Here is a 24,141-nt window from a genome sequence, read left to right as displayed (position 1 = left end):
TTATTTGTTCGTTTTTGTCCTTCTATGCTTTTTCGACGCATTTTGTGGTCTTGATTTCAAAATTGGCCTTTTTCTATAGAATGTGATGCTTTTTTTATAGGTCTCTATTTTTTTTTGTTTTTCAGAGACAACGAAAAGCGTTATTTCTCTTTTAGTTCGATGAAAACAATGATAGACGAAACATTTCGGATCATCTGCAAAATAAATTTTGATTATATCAGAAAGTTGAACCGGAAATAATTTAAAAGTTTCAGTTATATTAAGATGTTAAAATTTATTACTGCCATTTGATGCAATAATGCTAAATGAATTAAAAGCATAAAAAACTTTACAAATATTTGAATGCTAAATTTACTCCGTTTTCTTTTTGGCAGAAAAGACACAAGCATCATACAGCTTAAAATTTGCTTTAGAAGCCTATTGAATTTTCTTTTCCTCTGAAACCATTGCAAGCATCACCTTTTGGGTACATCAACCAAACAACTGACAAAGTTGGCACTTAAGAGTAGCTCCTCAAATTGTTACGCGATATTCTTTCAAAAAATATAATTTTGTTTCAAAAATAATTGAAGGGACGGTACAAGAAGGTTTTGATGAATGCAATCAATGTATTTTTATGAATTTTTTGCCTTCAGTCTTTCTTTGCTGAAAAATCACATTCTGAAGGAAAAGAACAGTGATCAGTGAACACCGAATTGCAGACAATTACGGAGATTTAATTTTGCATAATCTATTTTTTAAAACTTTTTTTAGTTGTGCTTCAACAAAAAACTTCAAAAATACTCTGCCAATTTTTCGTTGTTTTTTGATGAGGTGCATTTAAGTTTTTATTGAATTTATTTGCACGTGTTCTGGAAACCTAAATAACGGTTCAAAGGCTACTTATGTGGCCTTAATTCTTGTTTTAAAGACATTCTAATTTCAAACACATGATTTCGTTTCCGTTCTTGTAATCAGGAGAGAAGCTGACAATTGTTCTCCATATTTTTGTCTGACAAAAAACTAATTGTCATGTCAGTGAGAGCATTGGAGCTTCTTTTGCCTGCGCACAGACTCTCGATCAGTACATTTTGCTTTTTGGTACTCAGAAAAATGGTTTTCTGAGACACTTTTTAATAAATACTTTCTTGACAGACGCATTTTGATGCATTTTTGTGATAGACATTTTTTGATTGAGACATTTTTTGATTGAGACATTTTTTGATTGAGACATTTTTGATTGAGACATTTTTGGATTGAGACAATTTTTGACAGATATATTTTGGAAGGCATTTTTTGATAGACATATTTTGAGAGACATTTTTTCATCAAAACATTTTTTTTGATAAAGCAACTTTAACTTGGACATCGTTGGCGAGATAAAATGTTTGACAGAGGCATTTTTGATAGAGAGACAATCTATTGATATAGAAAATTTTTGAGCGTGACATCTTTTGATAAAGAAAATTTTCGTTAGGGATTATTTTTTGAGAGCAAAACTTTTGATAAATTTATTTTAATTCTAGAAACATTTTTAGAAAAATGATAGAGGAATTTTTAATATGTCCTTTTTTAATCAAATTTGCGTTCACATTTCAATGTTTTAGTGCAGCGAAAAACAAAGGAGCCATATATAGATTAAACTTTTGCTGATCGTTGCTCTAAGCATTAAATATAGCTAGCTAGCTACTCAATAATTTGAAATTGATCGTTTTCTTAACAGTAGGTTATTAGTTGTTTATGGAAGTTTTGAAACATAAACGCAATCTGATTTCTAAACGGCGTCAACCAGTCACCTCTTATCTAGCGTTTTTCAGACTAAGTCAGTTATGTCATTTTGTGAACATTGAGTTATAATTTTTTGATATGTTAGTCAAAATGAAATTTACTCGGTAGGGTTGAAAGTTCGTTGTTGATTAGTTTTCGACTCTGTAGATTCTGTCTCTCTAAGGCCGGGGGATGATTTCATAAGGTTGGTACTCAGTTTAGAGTTTCTAGCGGATGACTCGCAAAATTGGTGCCCAGATTCTAGAGCTATACTTGTAACCTTTTTTTGAGAAAAATAAGAGGCCGATTGAAGCACATAGTTGTTTTTTTGTAGCATTTCGATCTTTCCTCTGATTTTCTGGAATTGAATTTTTGCAAGTTTTTATTTTTTTTCCTCTTTTTAATTTCATATTTTTTCAGGTTCGATATCTTTTTATATAGCAGGGAGTTTTTATTTGAAGGTTATCAGCTAATCTGATGCGCCATGACATTCAAATCTAAGGTTATTAGATAAGACTAATAAGGTTATAAATTACTGGTATGTCTAATTTTATAGCTTCACTTCTAATAGGGTCTTAAATTGAGTTCTTCATAGAGTAATATTCAAAAATAGTCTGCTCGATGCCATTATTTCTCATCATTTTACAACTTATCATATTTACTTATCAGTTGAGCCCTGACAAAGTGCTTAGATAATAACACAATCATAATTCAAAGGAAAAACGAAAATAAAAACGCCAAGAACTTAAAATGCATTTCTATGGAATGACTGTTAACCCACAACCGAAAACCTCAGAAATAGGTTCCGCTTTCGAAAATGTCTCGATGAGAAGCAGTAAAAATAGTTCTGCTGCTACTTCTAGGAAAAAGCTGTAACTTTGCTGACAATACTTCGAATCAGTGCCTTAGAAAGAAATTGAAACCCTGATCTGGAGTTTTATTTGATCTGGTGCTTCCAATTTTCGGACTGATATTGAGAGTGTGGTTGAAACTCACTATCTCTGTATTTTTTTTTTCAAAAATCGCAATAAGGCTATGGCCATTTTGGACAACAATTTTTATCGGAGTGTAAGGCGAGTAGTTTCGAAAGTGTGTTTATGAAAAAACCTTTTTATCAAGTTATGTTCTACGATGAGTTTGCTGATTTTCTCTCTTAATGCCAACTTCATCGTGTCGCAAAATTTAAATTTTTGTCGTTTAGTTTTTTTTTTTGCTTCCTGTGAGTTCGCAGAGAATGATTTGACTGAGTGGAGCAGGCCTGATAATAATAAAATTCTCTTCTTCAAAAGCAGTTCCGTATTTGTGATTTCTTAGACAGAGTGAGGTTGCGGTTCCCTTTACACTTTCTATGACCCACAGTTTTTTTTTATTGAGTTCAAATGAAGCATATCAGATAAACAGTAAATACTAATGGAATACTCATGGAATACGCATTACACTCTAATCTCCACTAATTAGAGGCGGATTAAGGGTGAACGTCGGCCCGGGAACTCTGGCGTATGATGGATGCTAGACAAGCAGGATAAAACTGGAATGTGTATTCGAGAAGACGAAGAAAACATGAAAACGTGAAACCTGAAGTAATTATTAATCTCTCTTGAACGAAGTTTGGGTCAATTATTGCAAATGAGTGGGACTTCATAGATAAAATCTTTGCTTGACCGTTTTATGTTTTTGCTCTAGAACATCTTTTTACTTCTCAAGTGAATTCCTTGCTTTTTTTTTCTCAATTAATGAATTAATACAAATCTTTGTTATCAAACTTTGATTCGGAATTAAAAGTTTTTGCTCATTAAAGGTTCAAATAAGTGTGTTTTTTGTTGAAGAATTCTTCACTCTTCTCAATCGCACTCTATAACATCAGTCCTGTTCTCCTTAAGTTTCAGAATTCTTCTCGTTTCAATCTTCTATGAACTCTTGAAAATTATTTATGTTCTCCCCACTCATTGGGTGAGACAGTATTTACAAAAACGAAGGTCCCCTCTCATTGGGTGACGCTTCTCAAAAGACTCCTTTCTTCTTGGAGTTCACAATGTTTGCGGAAATAGAATTTGTCCAAAAATATTGCAAAAATTGGGGTTACGGGACTCGTGCAAGCAACATTGTAGCCGATCCTCGTACAATCACAACGGAAACCGACTGAGCCAATCTATCAAAAGCGATAGCATGTCCTTGCGACTGATAATTCCTGCTGTCAGCTAACAGGGCTATGCGCTTTAACGCTTTCTTGAGAGTGACTGACAGACCACCCAATGACTCAACAGCAAGGGGAACAAACAAAATTCCTTGCTCAGAGCAATCATTTTCGTGTTGTGCATACTTTCGCTCTTCGGCTGCTTCAATCGCGTAACTTCTCTGCCGCATGATTTATAATGTTTGGTTGCAGTGGAGAAGTTACGGTGACGTCTAGAGCAGCTGGACGACCTGATTTCCATGAAGGCAGAAGTATGTCGCCAGGGCGAGAACCGTTTCCTGCAATAAGGTTCCGTTTTTCTATGACTGGGGACAAATTAGCTGCTGAGCAAGCTGATGCAAAACGGTCACGAATCCTGTCATGCCGAGAAATTGCATCCCCTCTTCCGGGACAGATGACGGCGTGGTCACCAAAAATGTCAAGGGTCCCAGACCTGCAGTAAGGGCATTTTCTTTCATCTTCATAAACTGCAATACCTAGTCTGTATTTGACACTAATTTGAAATTCACTGGGACACATATGGAGACCTAAGGCAGGAACTGGAGGTGCCGCAAGCCATGCGCCGGAATGAGGCAAAGAGAGTGATTGCAGTCTTGCCTTCTCCCTGTTTGACGACTGATTTCTTAGCAGCTCTGAAAACTTTTCAGTATCTACAGCTTCTTGAATTTTCTTCTGTGTGTAGGAATTTAAGTTGAAAGGTTCAAGGCTTGCATAGAGTTCCTTAAAAATTCTACTGTCTGACGCGCGCTGGTTTGTAATTTTCTGAACCAAGTCATCAGATGCTATCACTGAGCCCACATATGCGGCTCTGTACTGCTCTTGCGATTGTCGCACTCCGGGGCCTGAACTGTTTATTGGCAAAGTTGACTGCAACCACGCATTGTCAGAGGTGACAGCACCTATTATTTGATCTAACGCATCCCGTTGGCTGGAATCAAAAACTTTTAAAACATCGATCAGATGTCTTGTCGGCGTGTTAGTGCGTATAGAGTAGACTAACTTTGTTGGTGTCCCTAGGCAATAACGAAGTATGCCGAGAGCGCATTGAGGATCATCCAGATAACTCAAATTATCCAAGAGCGACACAACCTTCTGACACAAATTCCTTGCTCGTCTTCTATTGAGTCATTTCCATTTCTGTCACTCGGAAACAAAATTTGTTGCTTAGAAAAGGATTGTAACTTAGAAAAATGCAAGGGACTAATAGCTGAGTGCTAAATGCTGTTATCGAGAACGCAGGTGGCGGGCGTAACCAATCCTTGTCCTGTCCGCAATTTTGTACAAAAACGATTTTTTCGACAGCCCGTGAATAAATTACGCCACTCGTCGTTTGAGAGAGCCATCCGAGATAAATCGGGTTATTATTTTTTTGTCAATTGACGTTTTTACTAAGTTTTTCTGCAAGTGAGTTCGCCATTGTTTATTTTTGTTGTCATTTTTTTGCTGTCTTCGACCTGTTTAAATTTCAAAATTTTGAACGGGCAGTTCAATCAGCACTGTCTTAACCCAAAGATAGCCATTTAAAGTTGAGTTGAAGAACAGGGTTTTCTTTAGGTAAATTGAAATTTTGTTTTATTTATGCACCAGCTTTTCGGCTGAACACACTGCTTTTGAAATTTATGGAAACTGAAAGTAATGATTGCCTCAGACCCTTGTTTTGGTATCATCAAAATTTATTTTAGAAAAAAGAATGTTGATGAGGTTATGTCTTTTTATTTGTAAACAGAAAAAATTAAGCTAAAGAATTCAGGCGGCAAAGTTTTGCCTTCAATAAGGTTTTTCCCTTGCTTTGGATTTTTCGACTATTCTTAGCTTAAAATAAATTTGATTGCATTGCAACTGCTTTTTATTTCTAGTACTCTATTGTGAAGTTATAACGCATGTTTTCTTCAAAGTGTACGACAGTTTTCTTTTATTTGACTCATAGTGAAGAATATCAGATAAATAGCAATTCTGGTGCATGATAGCCCTGGCCTCAAAAACAAGAGGAGTAAAGATGGTGTACACAGAAAATTCAAGAAGGAAAAAATACGAACAAGGTTAACAATTTTTTTCTATTGCTCTTAAACGAAGTTAAAATCTTTTTTCTATAAATTTGTGGGTTTTTTTTCAAATCAAACTAATCGGTTGAACATTTTGTGTTTTTATATTAAAACATTTTCTGAGTTTTGAATATACGTATTGTTTGTCGTCATTTTTGAGTGATCTCAACTGCTCCAACTTTGAAGTAATTTTTTTCTAAAAGAGGTTTTTTTTATAAAGAGGTACGGATAGTCGAGTGGTAAATGCTGCTGTCAAGAACGCAGCTGGTCGTGGTATCCAGTCCTTTTTTTCACAGAGAATTAAAATTTTTTCCAGGCAAAAACTTGTTATCAAATTTTCCTACCCGTCTTTGAGAACAGTTTGCCAGTGTTATTCGGTTTCATTTTTCAAATATAAATTTGATGAACAGTTTTCCATTGTTTTTTGTTGCCACTTCTATTGCTGTCTAGGTTTCTATTGCTAAATTGTTTAGGTTTTGAAAAGTTTGGAAAGTGAGTATATTTAGCACTATCATTTTCTAGCCAAAAAACAACAGTTAAAAAGTGAGGTGCAGAATGGATCTTCTTAAGTTGTTTTTGAATTTTGCTCTATTTATGCGCTCCATTTTTTGGCTCGACGCACGAGTTGAATAGAAATTCAAAGCCTCAGATACTGGTTTTGGCTATCACTGAATTTGCTCTGAATAAAAATTAAGTGAATGGGGTTATGGATTCCGTTTTGTAAACACATATAGAAATTTTAAGGATGTTTTGATTATATGTAGCTCAGGAAAAGTTTAGTTCTGGCACATTATAGCACTTGCCAAACAAGAGGATTATAGAAGGTGTACATCAATTTTTTTGAAGTACAAAATTCAAAACGCTTTTAAAAAAATCGAAAGTCGCAATTTTTGTGCAATTTTTTGCTGGAACTTTTTTCCGCTTTTGTTTTCGATCATTTTGTAGTTTCAGAAGTGATTTTCTTATTAGTCCTCATTTTTATGTAAGGTTTATTCCATAAGAAGAAAACCTGAAAGACGTTTTCATTTCTCTTCACGAAAGTATGAATCAATTATTACAACTTATCTTGACTTCTTTTGTAAAATCTTTGTTGGACGGACCGTTTTTTGTTTGTGTTCTAGTAACTTTTTGACTTCTCAAGAGATTTTCGTGTTTGTCGTATATTGAGTAAGCTCCGTTTCTCTCAATCCAAAACAAAATTTTTGCTGAAAAGGGATTGTATATTGGAAAATCGTAAAAGCCGATTTGTAAATGCTGCTGTTCAACACTCAGTGTGCCCATCCTTATTTTAGTTGTTACGGGCCTAACTCAATTATAAAACAATATATACAAATAATTTCGCTATATCTAGCATCATCAAGTAAAAGGCAACCTCAAGTAAAAGTCAATTTGTTAAAGTTTATGATTTCGAAGCAAAACAGTAAATTTTCTTCAGATGTTTCTCGGCAGATGTTTTTTGTTAAAACGAAAGTTTCTTGCAATTTACTTTTAGTTTGATCTTAAATTTGGATTCATGATTTTTTTATCAAATAAAAGTTTTCTACAAATATCTATCGTTTTGGAAACTCTTTGGACATTTTAAATGTTTTAATTCACTAACGTTCAGAAGTCGAAATAGTAAAATGACCACTGTTAACTAGTATTTTAATGTAAGCTCCTGGCTTCTGTAATCATCGCGCGTGTTCAACAACGTCTGCCATTGTGCTTTATATATCGCTTTTGGAGTCATAAATTTTTGTGGCGCATTTCACTGATCAATTCTACGACAATCAATTAAACGCGATGCGAAAATTTTCGCTTAAGTGCTGACCTACTTGCGAGTCTGTATTTTGATGCTCTTCCATCCGCGTGCTTATATATCTGCAGTTTTGCCCGACATAGGTGGAATTGAGTCCACTACAAGTTATTTCGTATACAATGTGCGATTGTAGATGCTGATCAAAACTAGATGTTGATGATTTTAAGCAGGTGACTTTTATATCGCAAAAAAAAATCTGGACATCTTTTTCCGATTTGATATAACTTTAACTTTAACTTTAACTCGTCAATTTGTTTTCTGATGTATTTTTTGGAGGAAAACAAGTTTTTGCGCAAGATTTTTCTTCCATTGTTCGAAAACAGTTTGTATTACTTTAATCGATTCATGTTTTTGTTATTTGGTAACAGAGTTTGTTCTCAACAATTACTTGAGAAATTGTTTCTCTGTTAGTTGTCGTTGTCAACTTCATTGCGGTATTCGACTTGTCTAAATTTCAAAATTTAGGAATGGGAGTAAAATTAGCAACTTTTTCTAACCGGAAGATAATAGGAAAAGGCTTAGGCGAAGAACTGCATTTTCTTAAACTAGTTAGGATTTTTTGTTTAAGAGCACTGCTTTTTGGTTCCAAGCACAAATTGAATGTAACTTGAAAGGAATGATTGACTCTGATCCTACTTTTGCTGTCACTAAAATTACTGTTTGTAAAGACTAACTGAATGAGGTTATAGATTTTCTTTTTTGAATGCTTATAAAATATTTTAAAAAATTCAGATGGCAGACTTTTGCTTTGGGATTTTTCCGTGCATTGGAGGGTTTGATTGTTTTTAAGTCATGATAAATTTATTTGTATTACATTTGCTTTTCACATACATTACTTCATTGTGAAATTAAAACATATTTTCCTCTGCTTGGGGTTTTTGTCTGATAAGAGTGTTTTTTTTTCGTTTTCGACTCCGTGTTTGTTAGAAATTAGTTGCAAATGGTCAATGAACCCAATTCGCCAAATTCAAACGATAGTTTTTGTGTCATCAATAAAATTTGGGATCTTTTCCGTTTGTACCTCATATTATTTTCAACCCCTATATGGACCCACGTGACATATTTTTATAATCTTTTACTATGTTTGCGCAATACTGAGTGCTCACAAACGTTGTATAAAATCATGGAGCTCTTTTTTACTTCCTCGAGAGAAATTTCTCATGTTTGTTGGCCAAAACGACTAAACTAAAGGCGTACGTTGGATAGGTGGTGCCTGTCATAAGGTATGCCACACAAGTTTTTCGCAAATAAAACCGAAGCTTAATCAATAAAGAGCATTCAAGGGAAAGCTTCATCATGGATACTAAGCAACAGTTCCAAAAGCTATAATAAACAATTATTAGAAATAAACTGCTTCCACTGTCAAGCTTCTTTGAATTGCATGACTTATTGATCCTACTATCGATGTTTGATGGAAAATACATTGTCAGAAATCCATTTAATTTAAACAAAAATAATGAAGGTTACTAAAGTAAAAGTTAAGAGTAGCAAGTCATGATGCCAAAAACCAGAACTAAGAAAGCCGACAAGAAATTTTAGAAAAGAGCCAGTTACGTACATAACATAATACTGGAAACAGGAAAAGTAAACAGCGAAACGTTAGACAAAAAAATTGTCACAAAATTGTACTGGAAATACTTTCACAAAGACTGTTCGGAGGTCAATCTGTGCTCCTGGGCGATCAGTTTTGGCTTTGGAAATTTTAAACCAGTGCAGAAAGTCAGCTCATTCGTAAATGAAGGGTGAAACCCCCAGTGGAAAAACCACTAAAACTCAAATTCTTTGTATCTCTCGCTATGTAATCGCTTGTGCTCTGTGACGGGGGGGGGGGGGGGGGGGGGCAAAACATACTCGGGGGAGGGGGACATAACGTACTTGGGAAGGCGGAGGAGAGGGGCACAAACGAAGAAGAACCCAATTTGTTTTATCTGGGTATTGTTCAAATTTCTTTATGATAGAAACATTTTAACGCTTTTTTGGCTAAGTTCAAACAGGCTTCTTGTGGATCACGTCTTTAAATTTCTCAGGGCAATCTGAAAGACAGCTTCCCTTCTTGACTGGACAAAAATTCTTTGCGTTGTCAGCAAAAAGGAGTATAGTCGTAGAGCGCTTCTGGGTGCTGAATATATACTATGAGCGAAATCCGCCCGAAGACTGATCGGAGGTATTCCACTGCGTACGGTACTCCAGATGGTTTCCTCATTGCTGGGGATCACTATGCTCAGGAGAAAATTTTTAATCCATGATAGAGTATTACGAATAAATGAATTTTGCTGTAGAATGCCGGTTAATCTTCGAGGAACACCATCGATTGCTTTCATGAAATCCAGGAAAATGACAACCTTCTCGCAAAAAATAACAACAAATTTTAATTACAGTTACCGGAAGGTCTTCTCTCTTCCGGATGAAGACGGCGGTCTGCATTCTTTTACTTGAAGACAGGACAAACGATTACAAAAGATCTAATCGGATATGCGAGCCGTTACAGAATCATAACACTGTAGATGAAGAGTTTCCTCAGGAAAAAATCCCTCAAAAAAGAAACTTGAAAAAGCTCAAGCGAAAACGTAGACGATCAAAGATCATATCAGTGAAAATAGGCTTATTCTCTAAATTTAGCTTTCGAAGAGCATCATGCTGGAAGAACGCACTTCCAATGACAAAATCTCATTTTAATTTAACGAAGGGGTGCACCTGGTTGGGTTGAAATTAGTTGAACCCACTGCAACTAAAGTAGATTTCTTCGAATCAATTGAAGACTCCAACCCCATAAACAACCATACCCTATCCAGTGTGAACTCGTTAAAAACTGATTGCAGCAGGATGTGAAAAAACCCAACTTAAGGAAGGAAAAACCAAGCTAGATGCAGTCTGAAAGAAGCAATGATCCAACAGACAAAAAACTCCATGGAACTTGCTTCACAAAAGGGCGCGTCTACCGAATTAAAATCCCTGTCACACAGAAAGTACAATTTCTGCCTAACGAACTTGGAGTTTCGAGATAGACTAGATTTAAGACATCGCCGTAAGTTTACGAAAGTGCCAGGTAAATGTCCATGTGAAGAAAAATTTAACATAACGTATGCCCTCCGATGTGCAAAAAGCAGGTGCACTTACATTTGCCAAAACAAAATTGGAGACACGCTCATGAGTTTGATGAACGAGGTTTGCTATTAAGTCGAAGAGCCAAAACTTCAGTTATTTCAAGATGATTAGTTCCCACTTAAAACCGCAACCAGTGATGCTAGGACTTGTTTCTCTAGGACTTTTTTGATGTCAAAATTTTCAACCGCTTCGCATCCTCATGCCCGAAAACAATCAAAGATGCTTACTCATGTCACGAACAGTTTAAAAAAAACTGAGATATGAGACCTATTATATCGAATTTGAAAACAGTTTTTTCAATCCTCTTGTTGTTGTCAGCCCTGGTGGTGCTGGCCTCTCCGCAACCAAAGTCTTAGCGCAAAAATTATTGAAACAAGGAAAACAAGCGATACTAGCTACTTGATTCATCTTAGGTCATTGATCTTTGATATAAATCAATTGTTTTTAGCTCCTGTTTGATGATGCTATGAGCTTGTATTTTTGCTGTAAAATGTTATACATTGATGTGATATTTTGTAGGGGGGTTCAATTTTCTCCAACCATTGTGTGGATCACACCCCATTGAAAAAGTTTACAGATGAAGTCGCCCTTAGATATGGATAGAATCCCTAAAAACTGCCATCAATATTCGATTGTGGAGAAACTTTTTAATGTAGTGCATGCTCTTTATTCTCCGAAAGGCGGCTTTACGAACATCAGACACGATGAGATCCGTGAGTAATTTTCCAAACTGCTGAATGAAGACTGTGAAGGTGTCAAATTAGAACCCTGACTTCAAGCTTCGCAAGGTGAAACCTTTGCAATTCGAAGCACCACTACTGATGACTACGCTCGACAAGCAAAATAAAAAAGTTAATGGCTTCTTCCATTCACGTTTCAGTGGAACTTTATTTGATGTGGAAGTGTTTAATCGGTATGCTAAGAGTTGCCCAAGAGATAAAATTTGTACAATATCACGAGCCATAAAGAAGATGAAATACGAGCAAATGAAAATCGATGTCAAGAAAGCCACCTGCTGTCTGTTAATCTTATGTACAGGATTTGATCTATCAGCATTAAAAACCATACAGAGATTCTTCCGTGGTCAGGGATAAGAACGCAGATTCATATTAGGACGTGATCACGTACATAATGACAAAAATGAGCAGCATACTCTGCCTCCTTGGAGCACGCACCGTGTGCCGGTGCCCTGCATCAGAAGCGTCGATAAAAACCGTTATAGAGGAAGTGAGGCTATTGTCCCAAATGATCCTATATCTTTCTAATCCTGATTCAAAATCACTACCAATTATGTGATTGCTATTTATCATATCTCTTTTGATTATAATCCTGATGCTTTAATTTCTCTATCTTTTGCATCTGATGCTTTGATTTTTGGCTACCGTCAGGATCTATAAATACATATAGGATTTGACTTCCTGCCATTAAGTTGACCGACCTCCATTTTAGGGGAGTGGCTTGTTTTAATTGAATTGTCTTAATTGACTATTGTTAGCCCACTATCTTTTTAATAGCCGCACAGCGATAGCTGGAGCTATTATTGTCCTTCTCTTGGTGTTTAAATTTCAAAGAATTTGAATTAAATTGGGGTGCTGTTTTTTTTAAGATTTGTTTACACATTTTCCTGATTTTTGATGTCAAATTTGAGTTCTGATTTTGGTCACACCGAAACAGGAAGTGGAGCGAAAAAGGGAGTGGTTTTGCGGCGTGAAATTTTGCGCTCTATTTAAACAAGGGTGAGAAAACGATGTTTGAACAAAAATTCACTTTCTCGCTGGTGGTTTTTTGTTCACATGTGGCAATTTCACTTTGCTGTTTACTGTTTTTTTTTTATTTTTGGATCGGATTTTTTTCTAAATGGTTTTCCCAATCCATTCATAGTCGGTTTTAGGTCCAGTTTTCTGCTAAGTCATGATTACCTAAAAGATTCATGATTACCTAAAAGCCAATGATTTGCCGGTGGTACCATTTGACAAAGGCTGCGGTTTATGTGTGATGAAGAAGTCAACGTACAGAGAAAAACTTGATGTGCTGATCTCGGATCTAAAATAATGCTTCGTATTTAGTTAATAATGTTTCCAAATTGGACTGATAAGATCATCTAGAAACTATTGTCGTTTTGAGCACCATTGTTTTGTGCTCATTTTTGTTCTTGACTTTGTGAATGCAAGGTAGCTGCTTCTAAATTGAACGTTGCTGAAAGTGGTTGTGATCAAAGTGTCGCCGATATTGTTTTTCTGAAATCACGGGAAGCTGAAAATAGAACTACATACAGGTGAGTTCTGATGTGAATTCGCTGAAATTCCAGCACTGTTGTCTTTTTTCCAACCTGGGAAAAACTTCGTGGTTGCAGGAATCATGCAGAGATTATTGCTTCCTGAAATTGTCATTTGATGTATTCAGAAGCTGAAGTAAACTGATTCATTTCGATTGATACGGCCATTACTGATCGATTGTGTAGTCACTCGACGAATGATTGAACTGAAAATAGAACATGATGTACTCAAAAACGTTTCATTTAGACGGACCCTTGGTTTTTGTGACCAGTAACACCAGTGCAATAAGACAAGTGGAAATATCTGAATCCTTTTCCTTGATCTGTGTAGTTAAGAGCAGCTCTAAACTCCTGACACCTTTGACCCAAAGCTACGCTTGGCAAGGCCAGGGAATCAGTCAAAATTCGCTGGACTATTAAGAGGTAGACTCGGAAACTTTGAGGATTGCAGCCTCTGTTTATGCATCTCTGCTGGACGTGGGAAGCTACTCATTCGAATGCCAGCGTAATTTCGAAATGGTGCAATACGAAACGCCTTCAAGCATCTCAGTCGACATTTTCTGTAACTATTTCAAATATAAGAATGGTTTGAATGTTTAAGTTTGTACCAATCAAGAAATTTTGCATTTTTCAGCGCGCCAGTCTGTAGATAATTCAACTTCTTTGAACAATAGATGCTACGCCGACGAGTCTTTCGATATAACGTGTGAAACAAGTCCGAGGCCAGATTTGTCAAATATCTTGCTGATTCTGAACACGTCTATGATTAGAATGCTTAATGACAATCCGGTCGAGAAGTTTGAAGCTGAAAGAATTGCACAGTTTGACAATAAACCATTGTTGTTCGATTGTGAACTGGAATACGAGAGCGTGACGTCGACAGAAAGACTGACAGATTCCGTCACTTTGCCCTATTGTGGTATTACTTTTCGCCGTTCATTCAATACAGCAGAATCGGGAAGTTTTTCTGTTGATCTAATGGATTGATGAGTTTTTATGGAAAATAGAATAGTTAAATTTGTATGAAAAAGTGAGACATTATGAAAAATTGAGAATTTATAGAAAATCAAAAAAGTCGATGGTTATTACAGAATAATGATTGTTTTCAAGGAAATTTTGATTCTCAATAGCCGCGAAGCGATAGCTGAGGCTATTATTGGCCTTTGCTTGGTTTTTTACAATTCAAAGAATTTTTACAATTCAAAGAATTTGAGTGGTATCGGGGCGCTGTTTTTTTTTTCAAGATTTGTTCACACATTTTCCTCATTTTTGATGTCAAATTTAAGTAGTGATTTTGGTCACACCAAAACAGGAAGTGGAGCGAAAAAGGGAGTGGTTTTGCGGCGTGAAATTTTGCGCTCTATTTAAACAAGGGTGAGAAAACGATGTTTGAACAAAAATTCACTTTCTCGCTGGTGGTTTTTTGTTCACATGTGGCAATTTCACTTTGCTGTTTACTGTTTTTTTTTATTTTTGGATCGGATTTTTTTCTAAATGGTTTTCCCAATCCATTCATAGTCGGTTTTAGGTCCAGTTTTCTGCTAAGTCATGATTACCTAAAAGATTCATGATTACCTAAAAGCCAATGATTTGCCGGTGGTACCATTTGACAAAGGCTGCGGTTTATGTGTGATGAAGAAGTCAACGTACAGAGAAAAACTTGATGTGCTGAACTCGGATCAGTTTTACAAAATCAATGGAGCAAAAGATGAAATTGTGATCTAAAATGAAAAACAGATCAATAACAGGCTGCAAAAATTAATGAAACAAGGGAAGATTAATGACAAAATTTATCAAAGACTCAGGTCAACAAGTTCACAATTAGCGCGGCTTGATGGCCCAGCAAAGGTACATAAAACAGATACACATCTCCGGCCTGTTTTTTCGTTACCTGGTAGCAGTTACGAAAATTTGGATAGATTTCTGACACAATTTTTCCAGAAACTAACGGGCGCAAACATTGAAACCGACACGCAAGATGCTAGAAAGGCCTTAGAGTCTCTCACTCTTGAAGATTATGAGCAGATAGTATCTCTTGATATTAAGATATCAGATAGTATCTCTTGATATTAAATATGATAATTGTACACCAACGTTTCGGTTGGAGAGGCTATAGAAATTGCTCTAAGACGCTCTATTTAAGCAACCAATCTCCAGATATCCCAAAGTCCGCTATGAAAAGTTTGTTAAAGCTTGCAGTGACAAATGTTCGTTTTAAATGTAATGGTTTGTGGTATGTACAATCAGATGGTCTGGCTATGGATGCATCATTGCCTTTAATACTAGCAAACGTATGGATGAAATCCTTTGAAAAGTCACTGCAAAATCAGAGCTTAGTGAAAATATCTCCAGATCCAAACAATACGGAAGTGCAAAGACTTTAAAAGAAGAGTGACTTTTCGAGGAAGAGGATTTGGATGTGAACTATGCAAGAACTGTTTTCATGCAAAATGCCAAAAGATAACGAATGAGGATTACGCCAACATGCAGAATGTTGTTTGGATTTGTACTTATTGCAGCAATCAACAGACAATGGGGCGATATGAGGAGATGAAGTTGTTGAAAAGGTATTTGGATGATATTTTCTGCACGGTTTGTGGTGACCCGGACGAAAACTTAAAATTTGCAAATTTATTACACAACAACCTGAAATTTACCTTAGAAAAAGTTAAAAAGGAAGGGGATTCGGCTTTTCTTGATATTAACAAAAACGTGAGCAGCAAAGGCAATATCACCTGTCATTGGTATCAAAAACCATCTGACACTGGAATGATACTGAATTTTCGCAGCTGTGCACCGCTTCAGCATAAGAAAAATGTGATTCAAGGGACGGTTCACAAGGTTTTTAATTCCACCTCTAATTGGTTGGCCTTCGATCAGGCTCTTGAAAACAACAAAACTTGCTGGACCAAAATCAGTATTCAGAGAAATGGTCTTCAAAAATAGTTAACCAGACTTTGGAAAAGATAATAAGTGGCGATAAAGACCAATTGAGAACAACAACAAAAGGGCATCAAAATAAAAGACTAGATCTCATGATAAGCCAACAATTTTTCTACAATACAGAGGCAATCTTACTCAAAACTTTGCATGCAAATTGAAGAAACTATTCGAATTGCAAGTGGATTTTGTAACGCGGAAATTAAGATCATGCCTCTCCAACCAAAAATCATTTTTCGTAAGAGACTTGAAATCCCACGTGGTGTATGAGATAAAATGTAATGGATGCGGATCCATCTATGTTGGGCAAACAAGCTGGCTTGTTACCACAAGGATAACAGAACAAAAGAAGGATTCACAGGTGGGTCAACATCTGGTTGAATATTGTGGCGCCACGATTGACATTGAATGGAAAATTCTGGACGCCTGTCGGACAGTAGAAAAGCTAATGACTATCGAAGCTATAGACATCGGCAATCTGAAGCCGGCACTAAACACACGCGATGAATATAGGGGGCGGGAATTCACTTAGGGTTAGGGTTATTACTTATGGTTAGGGCAAATTCAGAATACCCCTAAAAATACAAAAACATGCCCATAATCGAAAAATCCGGAATGTTTTTAAAGAAATTGATAACAGATGTAAATATGAGTTGGAAATAGGCTAAAGATTGTATATAGGAAAAAACTTTCGATTGAATTTCTGAGAATACTTCCTGGGATTGTTTTAATTGTGGTCTCAGACAAATGTAAAAACACATTCTTTTTATCCTTTAACCCTATTTGTTTTAACCTGACGATGAAAGTAGTTCGAAAACGTTTGTTTTAAATAGCGGAAGTAATTTAATTTGACAAATTTGTTTCTTTTACATCTGTTAAGTCAAGGAAAGTTCTTTGATTTGTTTGTCAGTAATGTAAAAAAAACCGATATTTCAAATTAAATTTTCTTAAACGACATTTCGATATTTAAAACAAACGTTTTCGAACTTTACGTTCATCGTCAGGTTAAAACTGTTTTATAAATTGTTAAAAGATAAAATAAATATGTATATACATTTGTCTGAGACCACAATTAAAACACTTCTACGAACTATTCTAAAAAATTCAATCGAAAATTTTTCCATATGTACAATATTTAGCCTATGTACCACTCTTATTTACATCCGTTATCAATTTGTTTAAAAACATTCCTATTCCGGATTTTTTGATCTTGGCCATGTTCTTTAAATTTTAGGGTTATTCCGAATTTGCCCTAAACTAAAGTAGTCCGAATTTGCCCTGTACGTCAGTACTTGTCCTGCTTTGTTTTTTTCGTCGCCGAGTTCTTTATTACGACCATATGACGTCACAACCACTTCAAATCTGCTTTTTGTTCATTCGTTCATGCAATTTCAACTGAGATGCGTGTGTGACGTCATATTTCGCTCTTAGTGGAGCGAGTTTTTTTGTTCATTTGCGTGATTAAATTTTTGGTCACACTTGACTTACCTCATTCACAAAATTGACTTCCTCACGTTGAAATTGTTTTTTATTTACTTTAACTCAAAGATATGAGGTCAAATGGGTGTGTGTGTGTCACTCTAAATGAAGGTTATTAGAGAGCAGCTAATAGGCAGCAAAACTTGAACAGATATTTAATCAAAATATAACATATCAGCCTTCAATGAAAAGACCAATTTTTTTGGGTCTGTTTTTTTGGAGACTTCAGATCTACGAAGCTATTTTCTGGCAATCTGCCAGCTATGGTAATTGACTAGTTTGCCCACCAGCACAGTATGCTCCTCCCACGTGCGTCTAGGGGATGCAAATAATATGCACCACTGAACTGGGGGGGGGGGGGGACAAAAGGAAAATATCCGAAATTCGAATATTCCAGGTCGAACCTGAACCTTACCAATAATCGCTTTCTCCAAGAATTTAGTCCTTTATAGCGTGACTCTTATTAACGCACTCAAAATTAGTGTCTGTTTTCAACGATATAGTTGTTCATTCATGTGTTTTACTCTCCTTATTGTAGTCTAGCAAAAAAAGCCGCAGGCACGGAGACCACCGGTGATCAAAATTTGATAGGCATGGAGACCACCGGTGATCAAAAACTGATAGGCACGGAGACCACCGGAGATCAAAAACTGATCAATAATAGTTATAATCTAACAGTTGATTTTCAAATTCAGAACGCTTTTTAACTTTCTTGAGCCTTCACGATAACAAGTGTAGCATTACGAACAGCAATTAACAGATGGGTTGAAATTATCACAATTTAACAAAACCAAAAGTATAGTGGATAATGATAATTGTTAGTGTTGATAAAAGTATAGTTTTGATAACAGCAAATAAAAGACAATTTCAAAGTTGATTTAAACTGGAAACTTCATGTCAATAACCGAGCCAGGTACAACTCGATACCAAACGACTCGTAACTTCATATGTCGACAACCAAAACTCAGGAAATGTGAATCCGATTATTGGTACATGGCCTGCCACCTTGCGAACACCTTCAACGAGTTCTTCCAATACGATATCCTATTTCATGAAAACCACAAAGCCAAACTTCTCGATCTGTATTTTGTCTACTTCAGACTGCGTTACGATGAAAACAACACGTGCTCTTGGCGAATTATGTGTGGGTGCAAAAACTGCATGAACGTGAAAAAACTGAAATTTGTTATCTAATAAAATGAACGAAGCAAACTGGGGCAATGTAAAACCCTTGGATTTTTTTCCTAAATTCTGTTTTATTATTTTTATATCATCAGTGAATGGTCAAGGGCAATTAAAGCCAAAATTAAAGCAGATCTAATGTGATTGCGTTCAGAGTTTGCGGTACTTCCACTTTTTGTATAAGTTAGGTGATACCCTCGAAAATGACGTTGCGTTGGTCTTTTTTTCTATTCTGCTTTGGCGTTGCAGATGGTAACCACCCCCTATGACAAGGGGCTTTCTTTTTAACTGAAACAAACAACTAAGTTATCGATGTTTACTTCGAGTTTAACAAATCAAAGAGCAGGGCGATGCACTCTCAAATAGTTATACCAAAAACGAGACTGTGCAAAAGCAATCTTATTTGGGTGAGAATGACGATGTTATGCATGTGCAACATTTTTAGCAAAATTGAAAGAAGTCGAAACTGATAGGATGACAGTACTTTGACAAATTGAGACAAGTTTAAAGTATAAAATGTCTCTTTTTATGTTTTTGAGCTTGTATGCAAATTATCGAATTGTCCAAGTTCATGCCATTTAGACGTTGGTGGGTGCAAACCAGAAACCGTCAGAAATTTCGGTTCTTTATTTTGATACCAGATCAACAGACAGAAGGAAAAGTAAACCAAAGGATGTTGAAAACAACTGAAGCACTGTTTTTTTAAAGGACAATTGCCACCTTTCTCCACTGTCAAATTCATATCTGGCTATGCTTTGCCATTTGCCATGGCTCTTAGGCATGGTTGCATAGACAGGCAAACATGGAAAAATTTAGAAGAGTTAAAAATTTAGCTGCAACATGCATACTAAGCCAAAAGACGGACTACAAAAGCCGAGTGACAGAACATAAACTACATCGTTACGTCTAAATGTAAGAATGCATGGCCTCCTGCTGTTTTACTCAGCCTCAACCATATAAAAATCTTTAAAACAGAATACAATCGAAGTGAATACCGAATTACAGATTATATGTTGATGAAAACTGACGAAAATTGCTTCCAGAGATCTAAACTCAAAACCATGTCGTGAAGACACGCTACAGCACGTTACCTGAAGACAAAAAGTCACGTTGTCGGCTTGGCATCAGAAAAAGGAGCCTCGAACTGGCTCATTGCTTTTCCACTGAAACGGTACCGTTTTACGTTGACAAAATTGGAATTTTGCAGTGGTTTGTGCATTCGGTACAACCGTGAATAAAAAATGACCTATCGACTGCCCTTTTAGGGAAAATTTACTCTAACCCATGCTCTACAGTGTGCAAAGAGGGGCTATACCCGGGCGAAAATAATGAATGACGTATGCTATGACCGTCAATGTTGAGCCATCACTTAGTTACTTGAAGGCGAAAATCTTTGCAACAAATCTGCTAGCGCTGATGACAACGCTCGACTTGACATTAAAGCAAACCGATTGTGGGGGTCAAAATTCGGCAGAACTTTCTTCGACGTGAATTTTTAAAAATCCGTTGGCCAAATGAAGCCAAGGAAGCATAGAAATATTACGAGGCAATTAAAATTCTAAAATAGCGACAGCAAATTTCGGAAATTGAAAAAAGGTAGTTTTTTTGCTCGTGTTTTCCTGCATGGGCGGTTTCCTGGATTATAAAGCGATTAGCAACAAAAATCTCAAAAAAAAACATTCTCGGACGCATTAACATTCATTCGGACGAATGTTTTGCACTCATACGCAGCGCAATTACCTGTCAGAGACTGCCGTTGTACTAAACATGCAACCGAGGTTGAGAATACTTGTACTAAAGAGCTACGGCAAAGATTGAAGAAAAGCATAGAACAGTCAGCAAAATCTTCTGGAAAAACTTCAACTAAATTTTAAAGAATACGCTGAAGTATACCGGGCGGATTATTTTAAATGAAAAAATAAACAAATTTGATAAAGGACCAAAATAGATTTTTCAGTACAAAGATCACTATTAATTTGTTTCTCGCTTTGAGGTATATTATCATAATTCGTCTATTTCAACGTTTCTTATATACCACTTCATGTCCATGTCGAATTTTTCTATCAGTTCTTCAATGTCCTCGCTCAGTTTATATTGTTCTAGGGTATTTTCAAAGAAGTTGAAATACTGCAAGAATGAGTGCTTTGTAACAGCTTTTTTCGACTTGTGTGACAGTTTTTTGATAAGAGTTTTGAAGGCAGTATCTGAAATTGATATAAACATCTTTTCCAATGAGCAGGACAATAGCCATCCTCGAATGCTGAGAACTTGAATTTCAGGAGTGTGTCGCAGTATTGAAGCGGCCAAGCTAAACAAATTAGAGTAATTTCCCTGATATTGTTTGACCCGCATGTTTACTGTAAGATTGAGCATCTTAAGCATAGGAAGTCTGTTCTCATTTATGTATTGAGCGAACTCTTTGTCGTCATATATATCTAGTTCGAGGTAAAGGTGTTCAAGTCGAAGCAAGTTAGATGTATCGACTAGAGGAAAAATACTAGCATTCGTTTTCAGTGAAACCAGACCGGGAGGTATTTCAAAAACAGCTAAAGGTTGGTAAACAGTAGTGCGTTCAAAAGGACGTTCGAAGCTGAGGTAGGTCAAATTTGAGAATATTCGAGGCAAGAAGCCTGTGATATACGTCACATTTCTGCCCCAGTCTTCTAGGTGTAGAATTTGGACTTGACTTCGTGTGGGCTGTAAGGTGTCATTTTGATCTGCAATATGGTTGCAGTGGAGTCGCTTGAGTTTTGGAAGGTTTCTGAGGAAACTGATATCGAAAAGCTCTGCAGAATTCTCAGATCGAATTAGTTTTACGTATTCCGCCTCGGAGCACTGCGCGATCATCTTTTCTGCGAATGACTTTTCGCTTGCGTTGACTGTTATAAATATTCTTTTAACCTTGTTGAGAAAACGGAAGTTGTACAACGCTACATCATTTCTCCAAAAATTGATATCTAGTTCAATTTTGGTATTGTCGTTTGCAACCGCCAGAAAGATCTCTTCAAGAACAGCCAAAACGGCATTGTCATTACTTAAAAGAAAGTTGAAATGTACCAAAGTGACTCGATTCCTGAAGAGCTGTGGGTAATTGTTAATTAAGTCAAGAATTTTGCCGCAATATTTTGGACCCTTAGTTATAATACTTTCATTGATCGATAACCGGTCGAATCTCCAGTTGGTCTTAGTTCCTAAATATTGAAAGTACTCTTCTAAATTCTGCCCATATTTCTCACCATGTTCAAAGAATCCAGATGTGTTCAGCCGTAAAGCAAGTTTCAAAGTAACTCTGTTGATAATATCATATAAATTCCAACAAACTAACCGAATGTTTAAAATCGACTGTAGTCCAGAAGACTTATTTTGATAATAAATTAGAAAGCAAATCTGTTGGATAATTTGTTCAGGCAACTCGTCAAGCTGAATAGACATGTGTGAATAAACTAACTGACTTCTTTGGGCAACTTGTTTGAAAAGTTTTTACTCATGCAAGATAGTTTTTGTTTCTAAAGTTTTGTCAACCTTTATTCTAAAACTGCAGATTTGAAAATGGTTTTTAGCGAAGCGTTGTGAAGCTAAAGTTGCTACTTACTTTAATAGAGTAACATTGTGGTCTGTATTTAGTAGTTTGTTTGGTGGTTGCCAAACTATTGGTTGTATTTAGAGCTACTATTCTTGGACCTTCTAATTTGGACAGCTATGTTTGGCCTCGTATTAATAAAATCAAATTCATGATCAACTTGTAGAATAGTATAATGTTGAACATGGGCTGTGGAAAGAGTGGTGAAATCGTTTATACAAGCTGTTAAGGTCATCTAAGGGATCAGCTAAGTGAACGAGGTTGACATTAAGAAATTAAATCGCTTCTAAGGGTGTAATTTTAATTTGACGAAACTTGTGAGCGGTCAGGAATGCTTTCATCGGTAAAGCAAAAAGTGGTATTGATGGAAACAGCCAACCCTTAACTTATTCTACTTGTACCCAAAGTAGTACCCACCAACTATCATGTGAATTTTGGGTATAAAAAGCTCTGTAAAACATGCACTGATTTTTTAAAGAATTTTTTGTGGACATGAAAAGAATATGCTAAAATTCTTCAAAGAAAACGGCTGCATATTTCTCTTCATTATAGCAGGCATTTTCCTCCACGGTATTAAAGTAGGCAATTTGGAGCATTGGACCGAAAAAAAATCAAATGTCAAAAATTCTATGCTCCTAATATCTTCAATTTTTTCCAGCACTGATATTTTAATTGATTTTTTGATAATAGATAATTGAATTATAATTGACTAAGTAAAAATAGATTATTAATTGATCTTTCATTGTTCGAAGACGTTGATAACAGATGAATAGACTTGTGGTGTCATTTAAATTCATTTTAGGTGCAGTATGCATTCTGTGTGTGATTACTTTATCCCAATGTCAAAGTGGCGCGTCCAACATGGAGTTCTACGTCACCATCCCGGGCGACAAGAGTGGTCAGAAGTATACAGATGCAGACGTGGTCAGCAACGAGGCTTTCAAAATGATCTGCAAGTATACCAGCACCAAGGCATCACAGAATTGTGCGGCACTTTGGTTATACGGCTCAACAGGTGAGTTCATGTTGAGTAAGGGGCAGCATTAGAGCGTATTTTTTAACCGGGATCTAAAAATGGATTTTATTCTGCCCCTTCCACCCCAGCTCATGGGGTTCAAAACTTTTATCAGAAGGACTAAATTTTTTACTAAAATTAGCTGACAATTTTTAGGCAAGATTTCTGGAGTTTTTACCGAATTGCTGGGTCACATTCCAGTACCATCTGCACACCAATTAACAAATGTTTCTCTATTGAACAAATACGCGTTCTATGCGCTTGGGTTGTGTGTGTGTGTGTGGGGGGGGGGCAGCTTAGTGGTGATACGAATTCCAAGTCAATTACCGCAAATATACAATAATGAGACTTTTTCGATGAAAAACCTCTTGTATATACTTCCCTCCCTTATGTCCCTAAATTACAATCTGGTGTTGCTCTATATAGCACGAAGCATAAAATATACAAAATGTGTTAGAAAAGGTGAGCGATGCAAAACTCTGCTGGTCAATCAGATTTGGGATCTATTCTGTTACAAGACAGTGTAGACCCGAATTTTTGTTCCGACCCTCTTGAGGGGGGAGGAAGTATGTATTCAAATGGGTTTTTAATTGCTCTCAAACGAAGTTTATAGCAATTATATTAGTCCTGTCGGTCTTTTTTTTATGCGATTTTTCGCTTGACCGATTTTTCGTCTGACGCTTTTGACTTTTCGTCCTCAAAAACGGGATAAACAGGTAGCGCCCAGCGGGCATTAAGTGCTCTTAGAGCCTTTCAGCTCTGTTTCAGCTCAAACTGTTTTGGAG

At 36.3% G+C, this 24,141-nt stretch overlaps 1 protein-coding gene across 1 annotated transcript in view; it reads left to right on the top strand.

The window, feature by feature from the left end:
- LOC142339044 (uncharacterized) overlaps positions 1–24,141 on the top strand; it is a 69,208-nt gene that overhangs the window by 4,609 nt on the left and 40,458 nt on the right. Inside the window, exon 2 of the mRNA XM_075388702.1 lies at positions 23,144–23,356. Within this exon, the coding sequence (XP_075244817.1) occupies positions 23,144–23,356 (213 nt within the window). The remainder of the gene's footprint in view (positions 1–23,143; positions 23,357–24,141) is intronic.

Source organism: Convolutriloba macropyga, chromosome 5 (genome assembly GCF_964194025.1).
Source record: "Convolutriloba macropyga chromosome 5, txConMacr16.3, whole genome shotgun sequence".
NCBI lineage: Eukaryota > Metazoa > Xenacoelomorpha > Acoela > Convolutidae > Convolutriloba > Convolutriloba macropyga.
Note: the sequence above shows the minus strand (reverse complement) of the source record. Positions and strands in the feature narration are given on the sequence as shown.